Source organism: Lissotriton helveticus, chromosome 2_1 (assembly GCF_964261635.1).
Source record: "Lissotriton helveticus chromosome 2_1, aLisHel1.1, whole genome shotgun sequence".
Taxonomy (NCBI): Eukaryota; Metazoa; Chordata; class Amphibia; order Caudata; family Salamandridae; genus Lissotriton; species Lissotriton helveticus.
The window spans coordinates 768,054,493-768,076,422 of record NC_136059.1 but is presented as its reverse complement, the minus strand read 5'-3'; the positions used below and the strand labels follow the sequence as shown (position 1 = coordinate 768,076,422).

Here is a 21,930-nt window from a genome sequence, read left to right as displayed (position 1 = left end):
GCTGCTTAATTACCTCCGTCAGAAATAAACATTCTTCTAATGATGCTTAAATAAACATAGTTTTGTGATCATATTTCCAAATATGCACCGTTTTTACGCTGCTTAATTACCTCCGTCAGTTTTCCAAATATGCACCGTTTTTACGCAGCTTAATTACCTCCGTCAGTTTATGTCATTGGGCTTAAATAAACATTCTCAAAATAACCCCCGTCAGTGTTCTTTACATGTAAACACTGTCATGTTATTCGCTCGCTTCCCAGTCAATTCGATGTCATCGCTAACGATGTATTAGGTAATGCGATGCACTTGCATGCGTCCTAATGACATGCGAGGTAATGACGGGCACGATGTAATTGCCGCGTTGCAATGTCAGCGCGATGCGATGTATCCGATGTAAGGGGTGCTTCCCCTTTCAATCCATTTCTGCCTTCCAAATGTAAGACAATGTGTAAAAAAAAGAAGTCACTTAAAAAATTGTCCTATTAATCACACACTAGTATGGGTACCCACAATTTCTGAGATGTGCAAATCGCTAATGTATATAGACTCTAAATTTTGTTCCCATTTCAGAAATACATAGGTGTATTTCATACCGATTTTTCACTGTTTTTATTTTCCCATATGAATTGCTATATACCCTGTACACAATAAAAAAACATTGCCAGTCACTGCTCAGTTATTGAGTCTGTGTTGGTGAACCTACAAGTCCTATATATCTCCACAACCAGAAGGGTCTAGCGGATGTAATGGTATTTTGTTTTCAAATATCTGTCATACTTGGAAGACGTTACAGGTGAAAACGTTGGCACAAATGGCTGTTTTTTCCAACTCATTTTAAATGTTTCCTATTTTTAGCTGTTAGTTTCTATAAAAAAAACCTTGAAGGGTCTACACAAATGACCCCTTGCTGAATTCAGAATGTTGTCTACTATTCTGAAATGTATAGCTTTCCAGGATCCATTTTTGTTTTCATACCCATTTCTACCATTAACTGGAAGGAGGTTAAGCTCACAAAAAATAGCAAAAATCGGCTATGTCCCAGTCAAAACTGTGTAAAAAATGAGGGCTCTCTGACAAAAGTCTGTCAATGATGCTTTAAAGAGGGCAACTTGCGTGCCTCCAACTGCTGCACAGCTGAAATACGGAAACTTTCCTCCAAAGTGGCTCATATTTATCCAAGTAATCCATAGTGTTCCATGGTAATCCCATACAGTGATCAATGTACTCCCAATCTTTTAAAGACACTCCAGAAACAGCCAGATGATGCTTGAATGTTTATTACGCATTTTCATATATCATATGTCGCCTTAAGCTTGACCATAGATATGTTCTTTTAACATTCCTTTTAGCCAACACAGTAATAACCCAATGCATTTCGAACTCTTATAAGTTCTTCCTCAGGGGTACTGTAATAAATTGAAAAAAGACTGTGTAAACAATAGATCAAAAACACAAAGATATATTAACTGTGCATAATTCCATGAGCAAAACATTTTCTTTTATCAAGCATTGACCATGCCCCACCCTTCCCTGTACTCCCCTAATGAACTCTCGAATTAAAATAATTGAAATCATCTGCAAACTTATCCGAACCACTAATGCCTATAAAGTTCCTGAACCCTCACCATGCTACCTATTTAAATCATACCACTTATTTTCTCAAATAATGAAAACTTCACGGAGATACAATATTGTGCAAATGCTCTCCCCTTTCCCTAAGTTGTTCTTGCATTTATAAAAAATGCTGCTTGTTAGAACTGGGGGTCTCTAGTTGGCAGAGGTAGGTACCACTGTCCAAATAGGGACCCTTGCTTCTAGTCAGGGTAAGGAGGAAGCACTCCTTAGATAACCTCTGCTCACCACCTTGGTTGCTTGGCACAAGCAGTCAGACTTATCCAAAGGTAATTTGTAAAGTATTTGTTCCAACACTCACAGTAACACAGTGAAAACACCACAAACTGACTCCACAACAGATTAGAAAAATAAAGGTATTTAATCTAAACTACACAAGACCAAAACGACTAAAATCCAACATACACAGTTCAAGAATATGGTTTCAAAAGAGTTCTTAAAGTTGCGATAAATAATCCACAGATGCATGAAAAGTTCACGGTTGCATGAATTTAGCCAACAGTACCTTTAGTTGCGACAAAGTTCCAAAAGCAGAAGCTGGTGCGGTGAAAAACAAGCGATGCGTTACTCCTGAGACCCTGGGAAGGCGTTTGCGACAACCCCGCTGCAGCAGCGGGCGTGTTGCGACGAATCCGGTTTGTATGGGGAGGAAGGCCACTTGTATGGATTCCGGTGCGTAGGTTCCGTAGGAAGTTTGTTCTCGCAAAGGCACGATGCGATGATCTCTTACGGGCTGCAACGATCTCCGGGGCGATGATGCGCGATCCAGCGGCGATCCTCTCTCTCGCAGCTCCTCGATGCGATGGCTCTGCGACGATGCTCGCAGCGACGTGATGCGGTCCATAAGCGGGCGGTGCAGCGATCTCCCTCAGCGATGACAGGCTCTGCGACGAAGCTCGCAGCGATGGTGATCTTCCCGCAATCGAAGGATGCGTCGTCTTAGGCAGCAGCAACAGGCGCTGCAACGATATCGACCTCCGTAGCGGCGTGAATTTCCTCGCACAGTCGGGGGTGCGCTCCGCAGCGAGCGATGCGATAACTTTTCAGTTGCAAAAGTCTCTCAATCTTAGTTTCCAGCTTCCCAGCACAGGTACAACTTCCAGAGGCACCACAACTGGCCCAAGCACTCTAGGAAGGACAGAACTCTCTCAGCAAAGTTCAGGGAAGCTGGGGGTGAAGTCCTTTTGTTCCTGGGACTTCAAAAACAGGGAGCCAACTCTTCGCAGGCCCTTGGAGATTCCTTCAAGACAGGAGACACAGCACAACAGCAAAGTCCTTCCCCTCTCCTTGGCAGCAAAGCAACAGCAGGTCAGTCCAGCAGAGCAACAGCAGGACAGTCTTCCTTCTTCAGTTTCAGCTTTCTCCTTGGCAGAGGTTCCTTCTTGATCCCAGGATGATCTAATTTTCTGTTGTCAGGGGTCCTGTGCTTATACCCCTAAAAGTCTTTGTTCCCTTTGTGCAGGAGGGCTCTGAGCCCGGTCTGAACCAGTTCTGGGTGTTCCTTGAGTACTTTGTTTTCCTGGCTTCTCCTTTCCTTTCAGAGTGAGGGGCAGGGTCGTCAGTCGCCCAGCAAGAGGTGGAGCCAGCATTGTGGAAGGCAGGCACAGCCCTATTCAGGCCCAGGTGCTATCTCCTCCCACCACTCAAGTTGCAAATGCAGTCATTCAGCCTAGGGCTGACTCAGCCAGCCTCCTGGGGAATCCCCAGCCCCTGTCACTCTCAAACCAGACAGTCAATCCACAAACAGGCCAAGGCACACAAAGGTCAGACAAGAGAACAGCAACTTTCTAGAAGTGCTATTCTCAAACACAGGAGTTAAAAACCACCTTTCCTAAAAGATGTGTTATTAAATTCTGAGTTCAGGGATACGAGACCTTTATGTCCTATCTTGCTCCTATGGGAAGATATGCTGGTAGTCACTATAGCCAGCATCCCCCATGATAGCCTATGGAGCAAGATAGCCTTGCAGCAGTGAAAAGCGAAAATGGCTGTAATTTACTACCAGAGCATGCCACCTGCACAAGTACATGCTCTACCTTTCACATACACTGCACCCTGTCCAAGGGGGTACCCTGGGCCTTCCATATGGGTGACCAATGTGCACAGAAGGGGAAAGGTTAGGCCTGGTCAGTGGGGACACTGACCAGGAGGACATGGCAGTTCACAGACTGCACACAGCACTGCGGTGGCAGGCCTGAGACACCATTTTAGGGCTGCTCATGTGGGTGGCACAATCAGTGCTGCAGGCCCACTAGTAGCATTTGTCATCACCAGCCCTGGCACACCCAGGGCACTTTACTAGGGACTTCATAGTGATACAAATATGCCAATCAGGTATATCCAATCATAATAACAATTTACACAGGGAGCACTTACACTCTGACACTGATCAGCAGTGGCAGAGTGTCCAAAGCATCAAAACCAGCAAAAACGAAATCCAGCACAGCATCAAAAATACAAGAGGTAGAAGCAAAATGAGAAGGGGAAACCATGCCAAGGATGCCAGGTCTAACACTGCTGTATTCTATTTACCTTGCTACCGGAACCAGTGGCTTCTTACGTGTTCAACAACAAAGAAAGAATTAACCTACCACCCGCCAAAATGTCCTTTAAATCCTGCTCACTCATGTGTGCCGAATAAACCCTTAATTAAACTGAAAACCCATGATTTCCTCCGTTCATGATGCTGGGTCATGAAAAACTAACTTTCCCATCAAACAATGCCACAGTGCCGAATACCTAAAAACTGAACTGGAAATTAACTGCATCCCTCATCTTCGTAATAAACAACAAGTAAATGAAAATACAAGTGTTTGTTGCTTCAACACATTTTAAAAATAGATGAATAAATGAATAATAACATGAATAAACGATGAATTATACTTCTAATGAACCACCTCTTCAATCAGATCAAATGTGCTGTCCGAAGTTTTAAAATTATGTCAAATATACAGTCCTAAATTGATCTTAATGAGAACAGAGTCCGCTTGAGTTCATGAGATATGCTGCTGTCTCCAAGGGGATGATCTTTGAGGCACATTCTTTTCTCCAACAGTGGATGAACATATGAGGTGCAATTCACTTTTGAGACGGAGATTACAAAGTCAAAATGATGATAGTGAATGCACACCTTCCCTTTTAAATCAATTAATTTTTAGCTATAACTGCCTTGAATGTGTGCAAAACAGCGCCGTGACCGTCCCTTCACATCTTCACAAAGGCATTCAAGGCAGTTATAGCTAAAAATTAATTGATTTAAAAGGGAAGGTGTGCATTCACTTCATGCATTTTGAAAAGTCTTTCAATCCCTGAAAATTGGGAAGATGGTGATTTCAGCACCAAAAACCCTTTGTTGATGTCATTTGCAGGGAAAAAACCAGACGCTTTCTTCTGCAGTACTCTTTTCCCATTTTTCCAACAAAATCAATTCTGGGTCTCCTCCAGGGGAATCAACACACCCTGGGTGCCTTGAAAATCCCTATGATGTTGGAAAATAAAAAGGACCCACATTTGGCTTGGATACCTTATGTAGTCAAAAGGTTACAGGGGCCTAAGCGCAAACTACCCCTAATAGCCCAAAAAAGGCTTAGCATAGGGGTGGGGGGAAGCCTAGCAAAGTAGGGGTTATAGACCGCAGATCCCAGGTTAGATATATCCCTAATAAAATGCAAAAATATTTTAAGAGGATATTTCCTCTAGAGATTTAATTGACGCCTGGCAAACTCTTCACCCAGACTTTTTAGAATTTACTTACTTCTCTCATGCACGTGCCTACCATTCCAGAATAGATTACTTATTTGTCACACAGAATATTCTCTAATCGATTTCAAACGTTGAGATTGGTTACATTCCGATTTCCGACCATGCCCCTGTTATTTTAGACTTAGATACTCCTAACGACAATCTTCGGTCTAATAGATGGAGATTTAACAGTGTATTACCGCAAGACAAACAGTTTACAGATGCATTTCCAGAAAAGAAAAAAATATATATAATGTTAATCTTATTGTTGATTCCCAGACAAATTTCATTTGGGATCTGTATAAAGCGACTGCCAGGGGATTTATTATAGACTACATTGCAGCGAAGAAAAATAAATCAATTTAGCATTCTTTGCAATTGCTTAAGCAAATCAAAATGTTGAAGCATGAATATTTTTCCTCTAAATAAAACAAATACTTTGCCCAAATTAAATAAATATAAATTACAGAATAACAAACAATCTTGTGATGATGCATGTGGTACCTTACTTAAAATGTATGCAAACATGTTTAGTAGTCGTAATAAAGCAGGGAAAAGGTTGGCTAACTATTTGAAAATCAAGAAACTAAAATCGAAAATTCAAGTTATCACAGATGAAGATGGATTTAATCACACTGTCAGTACATAGACAGCCTTCCCCCTGAGACAAGGAACATGCGTAAAAAGCCATGATACAGGTAACAGGCCCACCACCCCCATCCAGAAACAAGGAAGGGGAGCCAGTTCCCAAGACAGGCAGGAACACCAACCTCCAAGCCACCCCAGGATAGAGGGCAACCACGCCCCAAGAAACAAGGGCAAGGTCTGGCCAGATGTCCCCTATTCGGAGGTTAGCAGAGTGGCCAGGACCCTCAGCAGCAAGAGGAAGGGAAGGGAGGGAGGACAGAGATTGAAGGTAAACCCCCCCCCACCCAAACCTGGAGTTGCCAGAGCAGCGAGGCACAGGAGCACCGTAACCCCCATCCTCCAAGGAACCAAGAGGAGGAATGAACCGCAACCAGAAGGAGCCACCCGTCAAGAGCAAAGAAGGCACTCACAGGAGATACTGCACCCCACCAGGAGGCGAGTACCGAAGACCAACCCAAGGGTCCTCGAGAACGGGGAGGAAGGGCGGGCCGTGAAGGAATCTGTTGCTAGAATCGTCTCTACCAGATACATCGTTACCGAAGGTAAGTAACTCGTCCATCTGATAGAGACTAATAGCTGCAGATTAATTCACGTAGAATAGATACACTAGCAATACCCACGGGAAAGGAGGGTCTGCGAAAGGACCCCACCAGCCTGGACAGAACAGAAGGTCCCACAGGTGACCAGATCTGCGGGCCAGAAGCAAAAACTTCATCCCCGCCAGGCAAGAGGAACCCCCACAAGGAAAACACCACCGACCCCAGAGGGTGTAGGAGGAAGAGGAAGAAGAAGAAGAGGCCCGTACCCTCACAGTAGAAGAACCAAGGGCAAGGCTAGAGAGGCCGAAGCACCTCATTCCTTTACAAGGCAACAGAGCTTCCATCCAATGCCAAGACAGGACGAGGAGGAAGAAGAAGAAGCCCAGAGGGCCCAAGGCAATGAGGGAAAGGAAGGCGATCCCCCTCCAGATGGAAGGCAACAGGCCAGCCAGAACAGCGCCAACAGTCATAAGCTGCCAGAAGCAGAAAAAACAGCCCGGGGCTCCAGAAAGACAGGGCAGTATATGCCTGACAAGGGAGCACTCAATCACCCCAGCCCTCCATACAGGGGCAGGAAGGGGAGAAAATGCCTGGCCACACCACTACGAGGGGCCGCGTGCACGACCTCAGAAGCAAAGCAACCTACAGGAACGCCATGGAGAACCGGCAACAAATGGCGACCAGAACTCCCTAGCAGAGCGCAAGCCATATAACAGCTACCACTACCTCACATAGGGTACGTTAAGTCCCAAGACATGGGTACCCTCTTTGGAAGAACTTCCGGGGGAGAGGAAAAAACAAAAGGGCCAAGGGGAAAAACACCCGGCAGAAGGATCGACAAGCAGCCCAAGCAAGCAGAAGGCCTAATCTCAGGGCCAAGTCTGGGCAACAACTCCAGCAAAACACACACATATGCACAAAGGGCCGTCCAGCAGCCAACAATGCCAAAGTCCCAAAAGAGGACTCAATGGTCAGAAAACACACTCCACAGTCCGAACAAGTGGCCCAAGAAGGCCCAGAAAAAGCCCAACTCAGCAGTCACTGAGGAGGGGAAGGAGGAGGAGGAGGAGGATACGGAGGACAAAGCGGAGGAGGAGGAGGAGGAGGAGGAGGAGGAGGAGGAGGAGGGAGCCCTGCCAGGAATCTTTGGATAGCCGAGTCAGCTGGGGCATGGAACAACAGGCTGCCATCAAACGGAAGATCAATGAGCCGCTTCCGAATATTTTCAGGGAACACGCCGTTCCGAAGCCAAGCATGGTGACGGAGGGCGACTGAGGAAGCAATGTCCTGGCCCAGCACCTCCGAGATGTCCGGAGCGGAGAATAAGTGTCGCTAACTCCCGGCCATCCACAGCATGATGCAGTAAGTCCACCTGGACCATCTCCAGGGATGCTGCGAATCCCAGAGACTCAGCCGAGTCCCACAAACAAGAGGAGGCCCTTCCCAACACACACAAGGTGTTAAGGGCCCGCAGGGCAGTGCTGGTCGAGGTGAACATGTTGCGCCCCTAAGAGTCCAGCCAGCGGGCCTCCCGGGGCGGCGGAGTCAACAGTAGCGGCAGGGAGGGAAAGGCAGTTCGCAAAAGCGAACTGGCAGCAGAGGGGCGGAGGAAAAGGCACGCCGGGGTACGCGGCGTCGGAAGATGCCGGTGCAGAAGGTGAAGAGGCACCGGATCCCCTGAGGAGGGACGCCTCCAAGCCCCCTTCAGGAAAGAAAGGAGCAAACTCTCCAAGTGAAGTAAGATCTCCTTCTGACCAGAGCCCTGGTGGAGAACCTCCAAGAGATGGTCCACCGGAAAGTGAGCAACCGGGTCACCCATGCGCAGAATGCCCACGGCTGTGGACACCGCGTTAGAAAAGGCCACACCCGCCTCGGTAGGGCCCCGCGGTGGAGAAAGCAGCTCCTCTGTGGGCGACGGCTGCAAACTAAGGTGGCCGTCCCCGAAGCCAAGCGGGACGGGCAAGGGCCAGAGCTGGAAGTCAGAAGGAACTGAAGAATGCAGGACCTGCCGCTCCTCCGTCGAACACATCTGCCTTAGAAAGGGTGGGGAGCCGCCCTTCGACGACGCCGGTGAAAAAGATACCACAGAGCGACCAGTCTCCGGGGAGGACGACACCAGTATACAGCCTGCTTCCGGAGAAGAAGGAACATCTGAAGACGAATCAGCAGCAAAACGCCTGCGCGGTGCCATAGAGTCCGCAGCCTGAGGCAGGACGTCGACACCATCCGGCGGAGTCCCTCCAAGTCACAACGCACCGGGGACTGGAGTGGATCCGGAGCCGAACCGGCTCCAGGGCAGCGCTGGAACGACGCCGACTCAACCTCCGCCGAGGCGGCCGCCTGCATGGAGGGAAAGAGGAGGGCCTGGGGAATGTCACGAAGCCCTCCGTCAGCCGCGGCCCACAATGTAGCAGAGGTCGCCCAGCAACCCATGGGCCGGCGCCAGGGACGATTCCACGTCTGACTCGCCCTCCCACGAGGCAGCCGCCTGTGGGTAGGGACGAGAGGGGCCGGGGAGGGACAAGGGGTCGCCACCCAGCCTCCACCCGGAGCGGGACGAGGAGGGTCCACCGACCCCTGTGGCTCCACACGGTCCAGCCGCTGCCGGTGCCGTAGCGGCGTCACCTCAGCCTTAGACAGGACCTCCTTGTCAAAGGAATGAGAGGGGCTTGCGGGATGCGACCCGAGCCCCGGCGACCTCCTACAACACCACAGGGACCCCTGCGGGAGTTTGCGGCGAGGCAGAGGTGCCGTGTTCTGAAGGAGGGACCTCCCCAGGGGAGAAAAACCCCAACTGTACCACATCCTCCAAGCCTGGATCCAAGCCAGTCGGCGCCAGAGCTGCTGGCAGCGCTGCGGAGGGCCCCGCGCAAGGCAAGGGGTCCACGGAGGCCTCAGGAAGGGGAAAGAGGAGGAGGAGAGGCCAGCGAGGCCTGCAAAGCCGGTGTGTATGTCTCCATCTGGACTCTAGACACTCCAATACGGGAAATGGTGGATAGGACGGCACACGGGCCGCATTACCCACGGAGAGCCCAGGCCCTCCGGCAGGTCGGAAACCAGCCCCCGAGAATAAACTGCGACACTTACCCACCGGGGAAGGACGCTCACATGACATCGGAGAAGGGCGAGGACGACGACCACGGCCGTATCTGAAGCCGTCCGCCGAAGCTGATCGAGGGGAGGATGTTGACCTGGAGAGACGCGCCGAGAGTAGTTTCATCCAGCGTTCTCGCCGCGACTTCGGCTTCAACTGTTGGCACACCTCAGTGGTGCCGTGATCCTATCCCAAACACCACGCACAAGTCCGTTGCTAAAAAGAGAATCCGATAGTTTTGTATTGAGCTAAGGTCCAATTCTCTTAGCAAAATAGACGGCCTGCCCCAAAAGTCATTAATATTTAACTGCAGTTTCCTGTCACAGTGACACAGCATCTGTGCAAATGATAAATGGGAGGGGCGAAGCAACAAGGGTGCAGGCCCCAGATGGGGGGAGATCGACATTTCGACCCTGACGTGGTTGAGGGTGGATCAACACCTCACCTGTGGGTCTTCCTCAGGACGGGGTGAAGGGGGACCTAGGTTGAAGTGAAACACGCCCCCAGCAATGAGGTAGGCAACCCGTCAATGGTGTGCCATAGTAATCCAAAAGGGGTTCTGATTCCTTAGAAGGACTTAATGAAGAAGTTCCAGAGTGGAATTGAATTCCATATAGTTCCGCTATCAAAAACGGAATGAGAGCGTGTAGACAACTCAATACACCGCCAGTAGATCCAATCTAAAAAGGGTTCTACTAGTTAATGGTGTCACGTCCTCCTTGGGTTCCATCTAAACAGACCTGTTTAGATGGAACCCAAGGAGGACGTGAACCATTTTTAGATTGGATGTACTGGTGGTGTATTGAGTTTTAAGTTTCAGCACAGTTTTAGGGAAGGAACACAGGCCCTGGGTACCTGGTTGGCAGGAACCCAGGGCACACTCAGTCAAAGCACATCAGCAGTTCAGAAAAAAGTGGGGGCATACCAAGGCAGGAAAGATGGCCCTGACTTGGGTCTGGGTGGTTGGAGCTGCCCAGTCCAGGATGCTCTGGATCTTGGGCTGTAAGGGTTGGACCTGGCCTCCACCAACAAGGTGGCCCAAGTACATCACAGTGCCCTGCTGTATCTGGCATTTGGAGGCCTTGCTAGTCAGTCCTGCAGATTGCAGGGCTTGTAGCACCTTCCCAAGGTGGATCAGGTGATACTGCCAGGTGGAGCTAAAGACAGCAATATCATCAAGATAAGCTGCAGTAAAGGACTCCAACTCAGTCAAGACTTGGTTCACATACCTCTGGAAGGTGGCAGGGGCATTCTGTAAACCAAAAGGCATTACAGTGAACTGATAGTGCCCATCAGGGGTGTCTTTTCTTTGGCTCCTGGGGCCATGCTAATCTGCCAGTACCCTGCAGTTAAGTCAATGGTGCTGAGGAATTTGGCTGCCCCTAGCTTGTCGATCAACTCATCTGCTCTTGGAAAGGGGTGAGCATCTGTCTTGGTGAAAGAGTTGAGCCCTCTGTAGTCCACACAGAACCTCATGTCTCTCTTCCCACCCTGTAGATGAGGTTTGGGGACCAGAACCACTGGGCTAGCCCTGGGGCTTTCAGAGGGTTCAATCACCCCTAGCTCCAGCATCTTGCTGACTTCAGCTTTGATGCTTTCCTTGACTGGGTCTGATTGTCGATAATTTTGTTTTTGACAGGGTTACTGTCAACAGTGTCTACATCATGGGTACACCAGCTGGTCAGACCAGGGTCAAGGAAAAGATGCTAGCAAACTGTTGTAAGACTTGCTTGCAGTCAGTCTGCTGTTGGGGGGAGAGGGTGTCTGAAAAGACCACTCCATCCACTGACCCATGTGTTGGGCTGGAAGAGAGGAGATCAGGGAGAGGTTCACTCTCTGCTTCCTGTTCCTCGAAAAATAGTTGATACTTTTTGGACCTAAGTGTTCTTTCAAATTCCCTGGTACAAGGACAGAACGCTACCTGATCATGATTGGACAGGAGCAGTGCTAAATGAGACTACCGACCAAAGAACCCCCACTGAGAGAGGAAAGGATTGAAGCAATTTGGAAACGGCTGATTGGAATTCGTGTCAGCAATTCTTGATGTATGACCAAACCTATAAGGTTAATTAATTTTTGGGCTGATCAAGAGGTACTCGCTCTACAGCCTTACACCCGTGGGGTCATCTTTTACCCTTCGTTGCCCCTTTATCGTTTGTCCTGATGAAGACTCGCATGGTCCAGGTTTAACTCACCGGATGACCTAAAGTCGAGTCGAAACGTCGACGATACTAATTCTACCTTGGACCCATTTTTGCTATTTATGAATAAGTGCACACAATTGACATGACTGTCTGCATTTGGTTGATTTAGATATTATATGCTACTAACGTTTGTGTGGGCCAGGTTGTTGTGTTATGGGAAATTGTAAGACCGTAATTATACATCGATTGTGAATATCTTTGTTTATTTTCTATGAATTTCTTTTCCTTCTTGATTCACTGTACACTACTTCAATCACTCACTTTTGTGCACGCTCTCTTGGGCAACTTCTTTGTTACTCTAATAATATTGTAAACTTTGTGGAATATCAACTATGTGATAAGAGACAATGAATTAAACATTGTTTTCTCTCCTGTTTTGACACTTTGGTGTTGTAGTGTTATTGTTCTCGGTTTTGAGTAACTTAGCTCATTTATGGGTTGGAGCGCATTTGTGAGAAACGCTCAGGAATACTCTAATGTTTCAATATGTACTGATTGAATCAGTGTATTAAGTATTAGGTTCTGGACCATTGTTTATTCTTATCCTGTTTCTCATCAGTCACCATCAGAATGGTGAGGTAAGTCCTGTCATTGTAGAGTTTCAGGTGGGTCACATGGATAACCCTTTTGGGTGTCCTGTTAGAGCCCAGGTCCACTAAGTAAGTGACCTCACTCTTTTTCTCCAGGATAGGGTAAGGGCCACTCCATCTGTCTTGGAGAACCCTTGGTGCCACTGGCTCCTAAACCCACACCTGTTGTCCAGGTTGAAATTCAACCATGGCAGCTTTTTGGTCATACCAGGGCTTCTGCAGCTCCTGGCTGGCCTCAAGATTCTTGGATGCCTTGTCCATGTACTCAGCCATTCTGGACCTTAAGCCAAGCACATAGTCCACAATGTCTTGTTTGGGTTCTTGGAGAGGCCTCTCCCAACCCTCTTTCACCAGACAAAGTGGTTCCCCCTACAGGATGACCAAACAGAAGTTCAAAGGGTGAAAACCCCACTACCTTCTGTGGCACTTCCCTATAAGCGAAAAACAGGCATGGCAACAGGACATCCCATCTCCTTTTGAGTTTTTCAGGGAGTCCCATGATCATACCTTTCAATGTCTTGTTGAAACTCTCCACAAGACCATTGGTTTGTGGGTGGTATGGGGTAGTAAACTTGTACTGCACCCCACACTCTTTCCACATGTGTTTCAGGTAAGCATACATGAAGTTGGCACCTCTGTCTGAAACCACCTCCTTAGGAAACCCTACCCTGGTGAAGGCACCCAGGAGGGCCATGGCTACTGCAGGACTGTAGTAACCTTAAGGGGAATTGCTTCAGGGTGCTTGGTAGCATGATCCACTACTACTAGAATGAATTTGTTCCCTGAGGCGGTGGAAGGCTCAAGTGGACCCACAATGTCCACACCTACCCTTTCAAAGGGTACCCCCACCACTGGCAGTGGTATCAGGGGGGCCTTTGGTTTGCCACCTGTCTTGCCACTGACCTGACAGGTAACACAGGAGCTCACAAACTCCTTCACCTTTTGGTTCATCTGAGGCCAGTAGAAGTGGCTAACTAGCCTTTGCCAAGTTTTGGTTTGCCCCAGGTGTCCAGCTAGGGAGATGTCATGAGCTAAATTCAGGAGGAGCTCCCTGTATTTCTGAGGCACTACCACCCTCCTGGTAGCTCCAGGATTGGGGATTCTTGCCTCAGCATACAGTAATCCCTCTTCCCAATAAGCTCTGTGGGTACCACTGACCTCTCCCTTTGCTTCTGCAGCAGCTTGCTGCCTCAGGCTTTCAAGAGTGGGGCAGTCTCGCCGACCCTGGCACAGCTCTACCCTAGTGGGTCCCCCTGGGCCCAGGAGTCCAGCCTGGTAAGGTTCAAGCTCCATGGGCTCAGTTCCCTCTAGGGTTTCCAAGTCCTCTCCCTGCGCAGAGGGGTTCTGAGAGGCGGGCTGTGGAGAAGCTGGTGCCCCAGTCTCCTTGCTGTTTCTCTTGGTTGGTTGGGCCATACTTTCAGGCTCCAAACCTACTTGTTCACCCTTCTTTTTGCTCTGTGCTCTGGTTTGCACACACACCAGTCTAGGGATACCCAGCATGGCTGCATGGGTTACTTGCTCAACCTCAGCCCAGTCTGAGGTTTCCAGGTCATTTCCAAGCAGACAGTCATCTGGTAATTGTGGAAAGACCACTACCAGTTTCAGGCCAGTAACCTCCCCCATCCTAATGTCACCATAGCCAGAGGGCGTTGGGCGGTAATGCGGTCAGCATTGGTGACTGGGTAAGTTTTCCCAACCAGGTATTGCTCTGGGGAAACCAGCTTTTCCTTTACCATAGTGATGCTGGCACCTGTATCCCTCAGGGCTTCTACTCTAGTTCCATTAATGGAGGGGTATTGCAGATACTTGTTACAGTTCGGTGGCCAACCAGCTACATTGGCAACCTCCATTTCCCCCAAGGAGACTAGACTAGCTTGAATGTATTCCCAGATTTCCTATGGGCACTCCTCTGATCCCATCTGTAGATTTACTGTCCCTGGAGTACCTGTATTGGGTGCCTTAGGGGCTTTATTTTAGGGGCAGTTTCTGTCTACAGTTAAATGTCCCAACTTTTTACAGTTGTTACAATAGGCCTTCTTAGTTTCTTCCCCTATAGGGCTGAGGCACATAGGGAGTAGTTTGTAACCCACCCACCTGTACAGGTTTTTGGGGCCCTTTGGAAGACTAAGACTTTTTATCTTGGGGACTCTGACCACCTTTCCCCTGGGGAGGTTTTGTGACCACCTTCTTTTAGTCACCCCCAGTGGCTGTCCTTGTCACCCTAGTCTTGACCCAGTGGTCTGCCTTCTTTCCCAATTCTTGGAGAGACATTAGACCTAGGTCTACCAAATGCTGATGCAACTTTTCATTTGTGCAATTACTCAAAATGTGTTCCTTCATAAACAAATTATAAAGTCCAGTAAAATCATTCACATTGTGTCCAGTTAACCAACCATCCAGTGTCTTTACTGAGTAGTCTACAAAATCTTTCCAGGATTGGGTCTGGGTTTTGTGATCCCCCCTGAACCTAATTCTGTACTCCTCAGTAGTGAGTCCAAATCCCTCAATCAGAGTTTTCTTCATGAGGTCATAAGACCCTGCATCTGGCCCAGAGTGGGTCAGAAGCCTGTCTCCGCAGTTACCAGAGAACAGTACCCACATGAGTGCCCCCCAGAGAGGTTTCTTTAATCTTTTGATATCACAAGCCCACTCAAAGGCTGTGGACCACTTGGTGATATCATCACCTTCCTCAAATTTAGGGACAATCCCTTTGGGGATTTTAGGATCATAAGATTGCTCTTTATCCTTATTATTGGTATTGCTGCCACCAGGGATGGGAGTTAAGCCCATCTCTTTCCTTTCTTTTTCTAGAGCCAGGAGCCTGGTCTCTTGGTCTAATCTCTTGGCCAACTTTTCTAAGAAGTTGTCCTCTTCATTGGGGCTCTCCCCAATGTGTTCTCTGGAGCCCAGTCCACCTGTGTGGTTCTCAGGCTCCCAGAGGTTGATTCTTGGAGTTAAGGGTACAGAGACCCTTTCCTCCCTAGGGAAGGTGGGGTGACCATTATCCTCCTCCTCTTCCACCCCTTCTCCCTCTGGCTGGGTGTCACCCTGCTTAGAGGGGTGGTCCTTTGCATACTCAACCAGGAGCTCTTGGAGCCCTTGTTTGGTTGGATGCAGACCTACAACTATGTTTTTAACTTTGCACAGGGCCCTCAATTCTTTGAAGTCCCAAGTGCAAGTAAGGTGAGAGGTCGAGTTCCTCCACCAGGTCCACGTTATCTTCACTAACAGCTGGGTTCTTGTAAGACATTCTAACCTGATAGTTCTAACCCTCTACTCTAGCTTATAGTGACTTTTATTTTTCAAAAATTCTAATAGGACTTAAGCAAGGCCCTACCAGACTTTTAGTATTTTTGGAACAGACCAATTTCAGAATTCTAAAGGCAATTTAAGAGTTCTGTTGTGTGATCAGATGGTAACCAAGTAGTCCAACAAATGCAAGTTTGTATCCCACCGCTGATCCACCATTGTGAGAGAGTGGCTCTATATATACTGGACAATAATGAAGTACAGTGTGTATAGAGTCAGGACTGACCTTACTCTCAAACGTGGTAGCTTGGTCGAACAGTAAGGCAGTACCAGAGGGCAGTGTAAAGCATTTGTTGAACACACTCAGTCAGCAAAGGATTTCACACACTCAACGACTGAACTCCGGGCCAATGGTTGTTATATCCAAAGATATAGTTGTTTTATTTTTAGAACCGACAGGCATAAAAATATACTTTGCTAGATATGAGAACTCATGTAATTACTTTGCAAGGAAGCAATGAAGTTGGTGAACACAATAGGTACAGGAGTTGCTAAAGGCAACTCAAGTCTAGACACACTTTAGCATTGAGCTCAATGAATTGTTACCATAAAAGTACAGTTGATTACAGTACAGATTACTTTAGTAGTTCCAGGACTAGATCCTAGATTCAGTCCTGGGGTCTAAGCTGAAACCAAGTTAGCAAAAACCCTTTAGTTACTGTGGTGAATTTTCATGAATATAAAGCTGTTTTAAAAGTTCACACTTAGAAACTTTTCAATGATAATCTGGCAATGTTATTCAATGGGAGAAAATTCAGGTTGCAGGTATAGTATGATCGAGTTACTTTTGTAATCCAGAACTGGGCTTCTAGGGCCAGCACTGAGGTCTGAACTTAAAATAGGTGGGTAATTGCGTTTCAGTATTTCGTATGATTTTTAAAGAATATTTCAAGTTTTTAAAAGTAGACTCTTAGAAGAAATTTCATAGAAAAACAGACAATGGGTTCCTATGGGAAAAATACAGATTACTAGTAAACCCGCTAAGGATTACTTTTGCGGTTCCGTACTGGGCTGCAAGGTACAGTACTGGCTTCTCACCTGCTTGCAGGTGAGTACTTCGGAATTTGGCTGATTTTATACGAATATTTGCAGTTTTCAAAACTTCAGACTTGGAACATTTTCGAATCAAAATGGGTCATTGTCATCCAATGGCAGGTAAGTGAGTTACCGGTTTCCAGGTGAGTACTTTGCTGGTGAAGTTAAAGTTCTGGGTGTAGACTGAGGGGTCCCCCAGGGTCAGGTAAGTATGGTCTGTTTTGCCCCAGCAGCGCAGGGCCGGCCGGGTGCAGAGGTAGGTAGGCCCAATGATATCCAATGAGGGAAAGGGGGCCTTCGGTTGGTGGCTTCCGGCTAGCAGCCACGCGGCTGTGGGAGCTAAGCTTCTGGTCACTTGCTCAGGGCAAGGGGGAAGTAGGAAAGGACAAAGGTGGCACAGCCAGCGGCACTCGGGCGGCTGGATGCAGGGTGCTCTTGAGCCGTCTGGCGCTCAATGTTATCCAAAGGGAAAGGTCAAAAAGGAACAAAGGCAGCAGGCGGGGACAGAGACTCTCCAGGGGCGACCAGCACTTCGAGAGGTAAGTTGGGATCTTGGAGCACAGGTTGGTACCCCAAAGGAAGGCACAGGTGGCTGTAGGGCGCCGGGTGCAGGGGTGTCTTTGGGTGTCGGAAAAGCTTACCCTCGGCAGGTCGCGGTTGGGGTGACCCCTGGTTCTGAGTCTGCAGGCGTCGGCTGGTTCGTCGAGGAGGGTCTTTGGGCACTGGACTTCGGGTCCCAGTCGCCGAGGGGACGTCCTCGTGATCTTGGTTCGGTTGGGCCCGGCCCAGACTCGGCGGGTGCAAAGTGGGCTGGTCCGGAGCTTCCTGGTTGGCACCAGGTGGGTTGTTGCAGCAGAGCCTTTGCTGATGGGAGTCCCAGTCTTTAAGAGGGTCAAGGCAGGCAGGTCCTCCGGGTGTCCCAAGGTTGCTGTCTGCAGGAGTCGCCGGGATTAGGCAGGAGCAGGTGTCAGGATCGACAGGCCGGTAGGGCTGGGGCCAAGTCAGTTGTTATCGTCCTGTTGTTAGCAGCTGCACGGCGGGTCTTCTTCTTGATCTTCTTTCTTCTTTTCGTATCGGGATCTGAGGATGGAAGGTTCAGGGAGCCCCTAAATACTGAATTTAGGGGTGTTACAGGTAGGGCAAGGACAGGGACCAATGGGTCCCAGTCCTAGGGTGAGTACACCCCCTAGTCTGCTCCTCTCCTGTGGGAGGGGGGCAGGAGCCTAGCTGGGATTGGGCAGGGCTTCCCATCTACAAGATCGCCGGAGGCCGGGGTCGTGCTTCACCTCGTCTCTCCCACCTGAGGGGTGAAGTTGGCACAGGCTGGCACACCCCCCTTCCTGACGTAGTTTTAGTTTCAGCACAGTTTTAGGGAACGAACACAGGCCCTGGTTACCTGTTTGGCAGGAACCCAGGACACACTCAGTCAAAGCACATCAGCAGTTCAGAAAAAAATGGGGGCATACCAAGGCAAGAAAGATGTATGGCTCAATGCACTGGGGTGCTCATCCGGGAAGCCCCCAGTATTCTGAGTAACAGCCTTTCAGGGTCTGCCAGCAAGCTAGTGCTGATGCGACCACAGACCTGATTCTGCCCTCCTGCTTCTGAGCTCAAGCAGAGGAAAGTCACACAATAGTTTTCCTGTAATAGGGAGGTGTGAAAGCCTCACAGACAGGATTTAGTGTATTGGGGTGGGGGCGCTTGCCAGTGCCACCAGACTGCTTTGAAGGGCACATTTAGGCGCCATCCTTGCATACTACAGCTTGAGCCAGTTTAGGGAGCCCTTGGCTCCCGCTCTGGCGCGAAACTGGAAAAGGACTTGGGAGAATCCTCCCCTCTGTTTAGACCCTCCTCAGGGAGGGACCCCTGAGTTGTCCTAACCCCTTTCTCAGGGTATAAAAGGGGTTACCTGTGGGTGGGTCCTCAGAGTTGTCGTGGTTTAAGACTCAAGCCTGAAGCCACATCACTCTTCGACCATCCGGACACTTGGACTACGCTTGGAACAAGACTGTATCAAGGAAGACTCCTGCTGCTCCTGGTCTCGCTGTTCTGAAAGTCTTCTTCGTTGTCTGTGTCTGTGCTTCTTCCAGGATCTTCAAAAGACCTGTGGGTATCAAAGACACTCAAGGCAATCTACTTTGGAGTGAAAAAATCACTCCCCTGCATCTGCAGGCACCACAACGAAGTTGACAGGTCTGCTGCTCCTGACTTCCCATGGACTTTGAAAGGCCAGGCAACACAGGTGGTGGTTCTGCAATTACCTCGAGACCTGACCTGTCCTCTCAGCAAGTTTGAGGCCAGTATTCTTCATCTGACCCTCTGGGACCGAACCCCTGTGCCCAGCGCCAACTTGATGATGCCAAGGCTTTTTTGCTCTACACCAGGGATCTTCGGGCTACAAGAAGCTCGAGCCTCCAGCATCTCCTCCTGCCAAGATATTCATCCTCACCGTGTTCTCTGCAGTGGGCTTTGCTCTTCTGTGCCTCCTGGTCACCTCCGAGTGGCATAGACTTTGTCCCCTTTTTTTGCAGGTTCTTCTTTTCAAGAATCCTGCCTTGAATATCACCAGACTCTAGCACAGTTTTCGCCAGCAGTGTCTTTTCTGAAGTCCTTCATTGTGGTCTACGGCGGTTTCCGGCGCCACTTCGCACCTATGCACCCGGCTTACCTGGTATAGGTATCTTGGTTCCTGGGGTATCCAGAGGTGGAGTAACTCTCCAACCTTCTGTCTTCCATGGGGTTTCTTGAGAGTCCACTGGGAACAGTCCTTCTTTAAAACTGCAACTGCGACTTTCCCGTTTACTTCGATTGAGTACGTGGCTGTGGTTACGCTCTGCACAGCCTCCGTGGGGTTCCTGGGTATTTGCCTTGAGTAGTTCCATGTGTCCCCAGCTCTTCTGAATCTCCTTGCCCAAATCCTAACTTCAGTGGCAGTTCGCATTCCACTTTCTTAGTATATGGCTTGGTCTTCTCTTGGAGACCACTGTATATTGTGTGCTTACTTCACTTCTTGCAATTGAAGTATTACTGTTTATTTGTGTTGATATCTCTGGGTAGAAGATATACCAATGTGTTAGTGAGTGCTGTGTAATGAATCAACATTTTTGTTACTACACTGGATGGTTCTTTTTCACTTAAACTACACTACATGATTAGATCGGGTAAAACCAGCTGCATAACACTCCGACTGGACTAAGCCTGAAGGCTCCTCTCCACAGCTACCACTTATAGAGCTTTCTACGGTTGTCTAACACCACTAAAATCACCACAAGGGTTGTCTTGATTAGTGCAAGGTGCTTCACTTTAGTAAGTGCGCACCTTATACTAAGCCAGCCTCCTACAAAAGCAAACATCAATTAGCTCAGCAAAGAAGGATTCCAGGACAACTGCATAAAAGCAGCTGCAACAGCAAAAAGGCAGTCCGAAAAAATACATTTGAAAGATGATTATAAAATCATAGGAAAAGAGTTCTGTTCTCTCCCAAAGGAAGAGAAAGATAAACCCAATGCACTGCATCAAAAGAAAAAAGGTATGGCCTTGAGAAGATGTGCGTCACATTATGTTATGTTATGTTATGTTATGTTAATTTATTTCTTCTATAGAGCTCGGCTACTCCAAGGAGCATTCCGGCGCTTTGGCGAAGAGTATCAGCAGGTAGAACAACAACAATAACAGCTAGCACACAGACAGAAAGAAGAGACAAACTATTTAGTAAAAAGCCACGTTTTTAGGCCCTTCCTAAATACAAGAAGGCTGGTAGCCTGTCTCAGGGACAGTGGTAGTTCGTTCCAAGCCTTCGGGCCAGGTAACGAAACGCCCAACCTCCCATTCTTACACGCCTAATGGCAGGAACTGACATCTTGGACAAGCAGGATGACCTCAAGGTCCTGCTGGGTTGATACAAGGAAAGGCGTTTCCCAATATACTTCGGGCCTATACCATGTAGAGCTTTGAAAGCCAGAGTCAGGCTTTTAAAGAGAATCCTCTTTGAAGTAGGTAACCAATGCAAGGTATTCAGTAAAACAGTGGCGCCTGCTCTTCTCAGGAGTCCATAGATGGCTCGGGCTGCCGAGTTCTGTACTACTTGCAAACGGGTCAAGAGGTATTTCGGTAGACCCAAAAAAAGAGCGTTTGCGTAGTCCAGTCGTGATCCAATCAAGGCCTGAACAATTGTTTTCCTGTGATGGAGTGACACTAAGGGAAGAAATTTTCTCAGCATCCGTAGAATGCCGAAACACTTTCCTGAAAGGCAGGAAATGTGTGGCCCAAAAGACAGTTCACTGTCCACTATCACTCCCAGGTTCTTGGCCTTAAAAGACACACTGTCAGGAGGAAACATATCTTGTGGCCACCAAGATTTCCAATTAGGCTCGGGAGCGCATCCAAAAAAGAGCAACTCCGACTTGTCGGAGTTGCACTTTAGGCCATGACCTCTAAACCACTCAAAAACCGCACCAAGACAATCCCTAATCTGTATGCCATCAAACGGCCCGCCCCTGTCGCATGTGAATAGGAGCTGGGTGTCATCGGCGTAGGATATGATCTGGGCGCCAAAAGACTCCGCCACCACCGCCAGAGGGGCCATAAAGATGTTAAAAAGCATGGGGCTAAGACTGGAACCCTGTGGGACCCCAACCTCTAGCGGAGTCATATCGGCGGAGAAAGGGGGCGCCCAGATCGTTTTGCCGGCGGCCGGCCAGGAAGGATTTGAACCAATTCCACAGAGTCTTAAAAGGAGGCCGTCGTGAGGAACGGTGTCGAAAGCCGCCGACAAATCAAGCATAACTAACATGGCCTTTCCCCCAGAGTCAAGCACTTCCCTGATGGCATCAGTGACCTCGAGTAAGGCCGTCTCCGTGCTAAAATTAGCACGGAAACCGGATTGCGACGCGTGCAAAAGGTCGTTCCCTTCGATGAAACTGGAAATCGTCCTATGCACATATCTCTCGGTCACTTTCGCCAATGCAGGGAGGAGGGAGATTGGCCTGTAGTTGGCATGAATGAGGGGGTCTAAGGTAGGTTTCTTGAGCAGTGGTAGGATCATGGCTCGCTTCCATGCCTGCGGAACATTAAAAGGAAAAAATAATAGCGTTGGTGTTGCCCCTCCTTTGGGGTTTCTTCTTTTATGGACCTTATGA

At 48.6% G+C, this 21,930-nt stretch overlaps 1 protein-coding gene across 3 annotated transcripts in view; it reads right to left on the bottom strand.

The window, feature by feature from the left end:
• FER (FER tyrosine kinase) overlaps positions 1–21,930 on the bottom strand; it is a 1,039,778-nt gene that overhangs the window by 763,346 nt on the left and 254,502 nt on the right. The window contains exon 5 of one of the 3 annotated variants that reach the window (XM_078675466.1): positions 1,052–1,406. The exons of the other annotated variants lie outside the window; for them this stretch is intronic. Within the exon in view, the coding sequence (XP_078531592.1) occupies positions 1,384–1,406 (23 nt within the window). The 3' untranslated portion in view covers positions 1,052–1,383. Of the gene's footprint in view, positions 1–1,051; positions 1,407–21,930 lie in introns of those variants that run through there. 3 annotated transcript variants of the gene reach the window in all.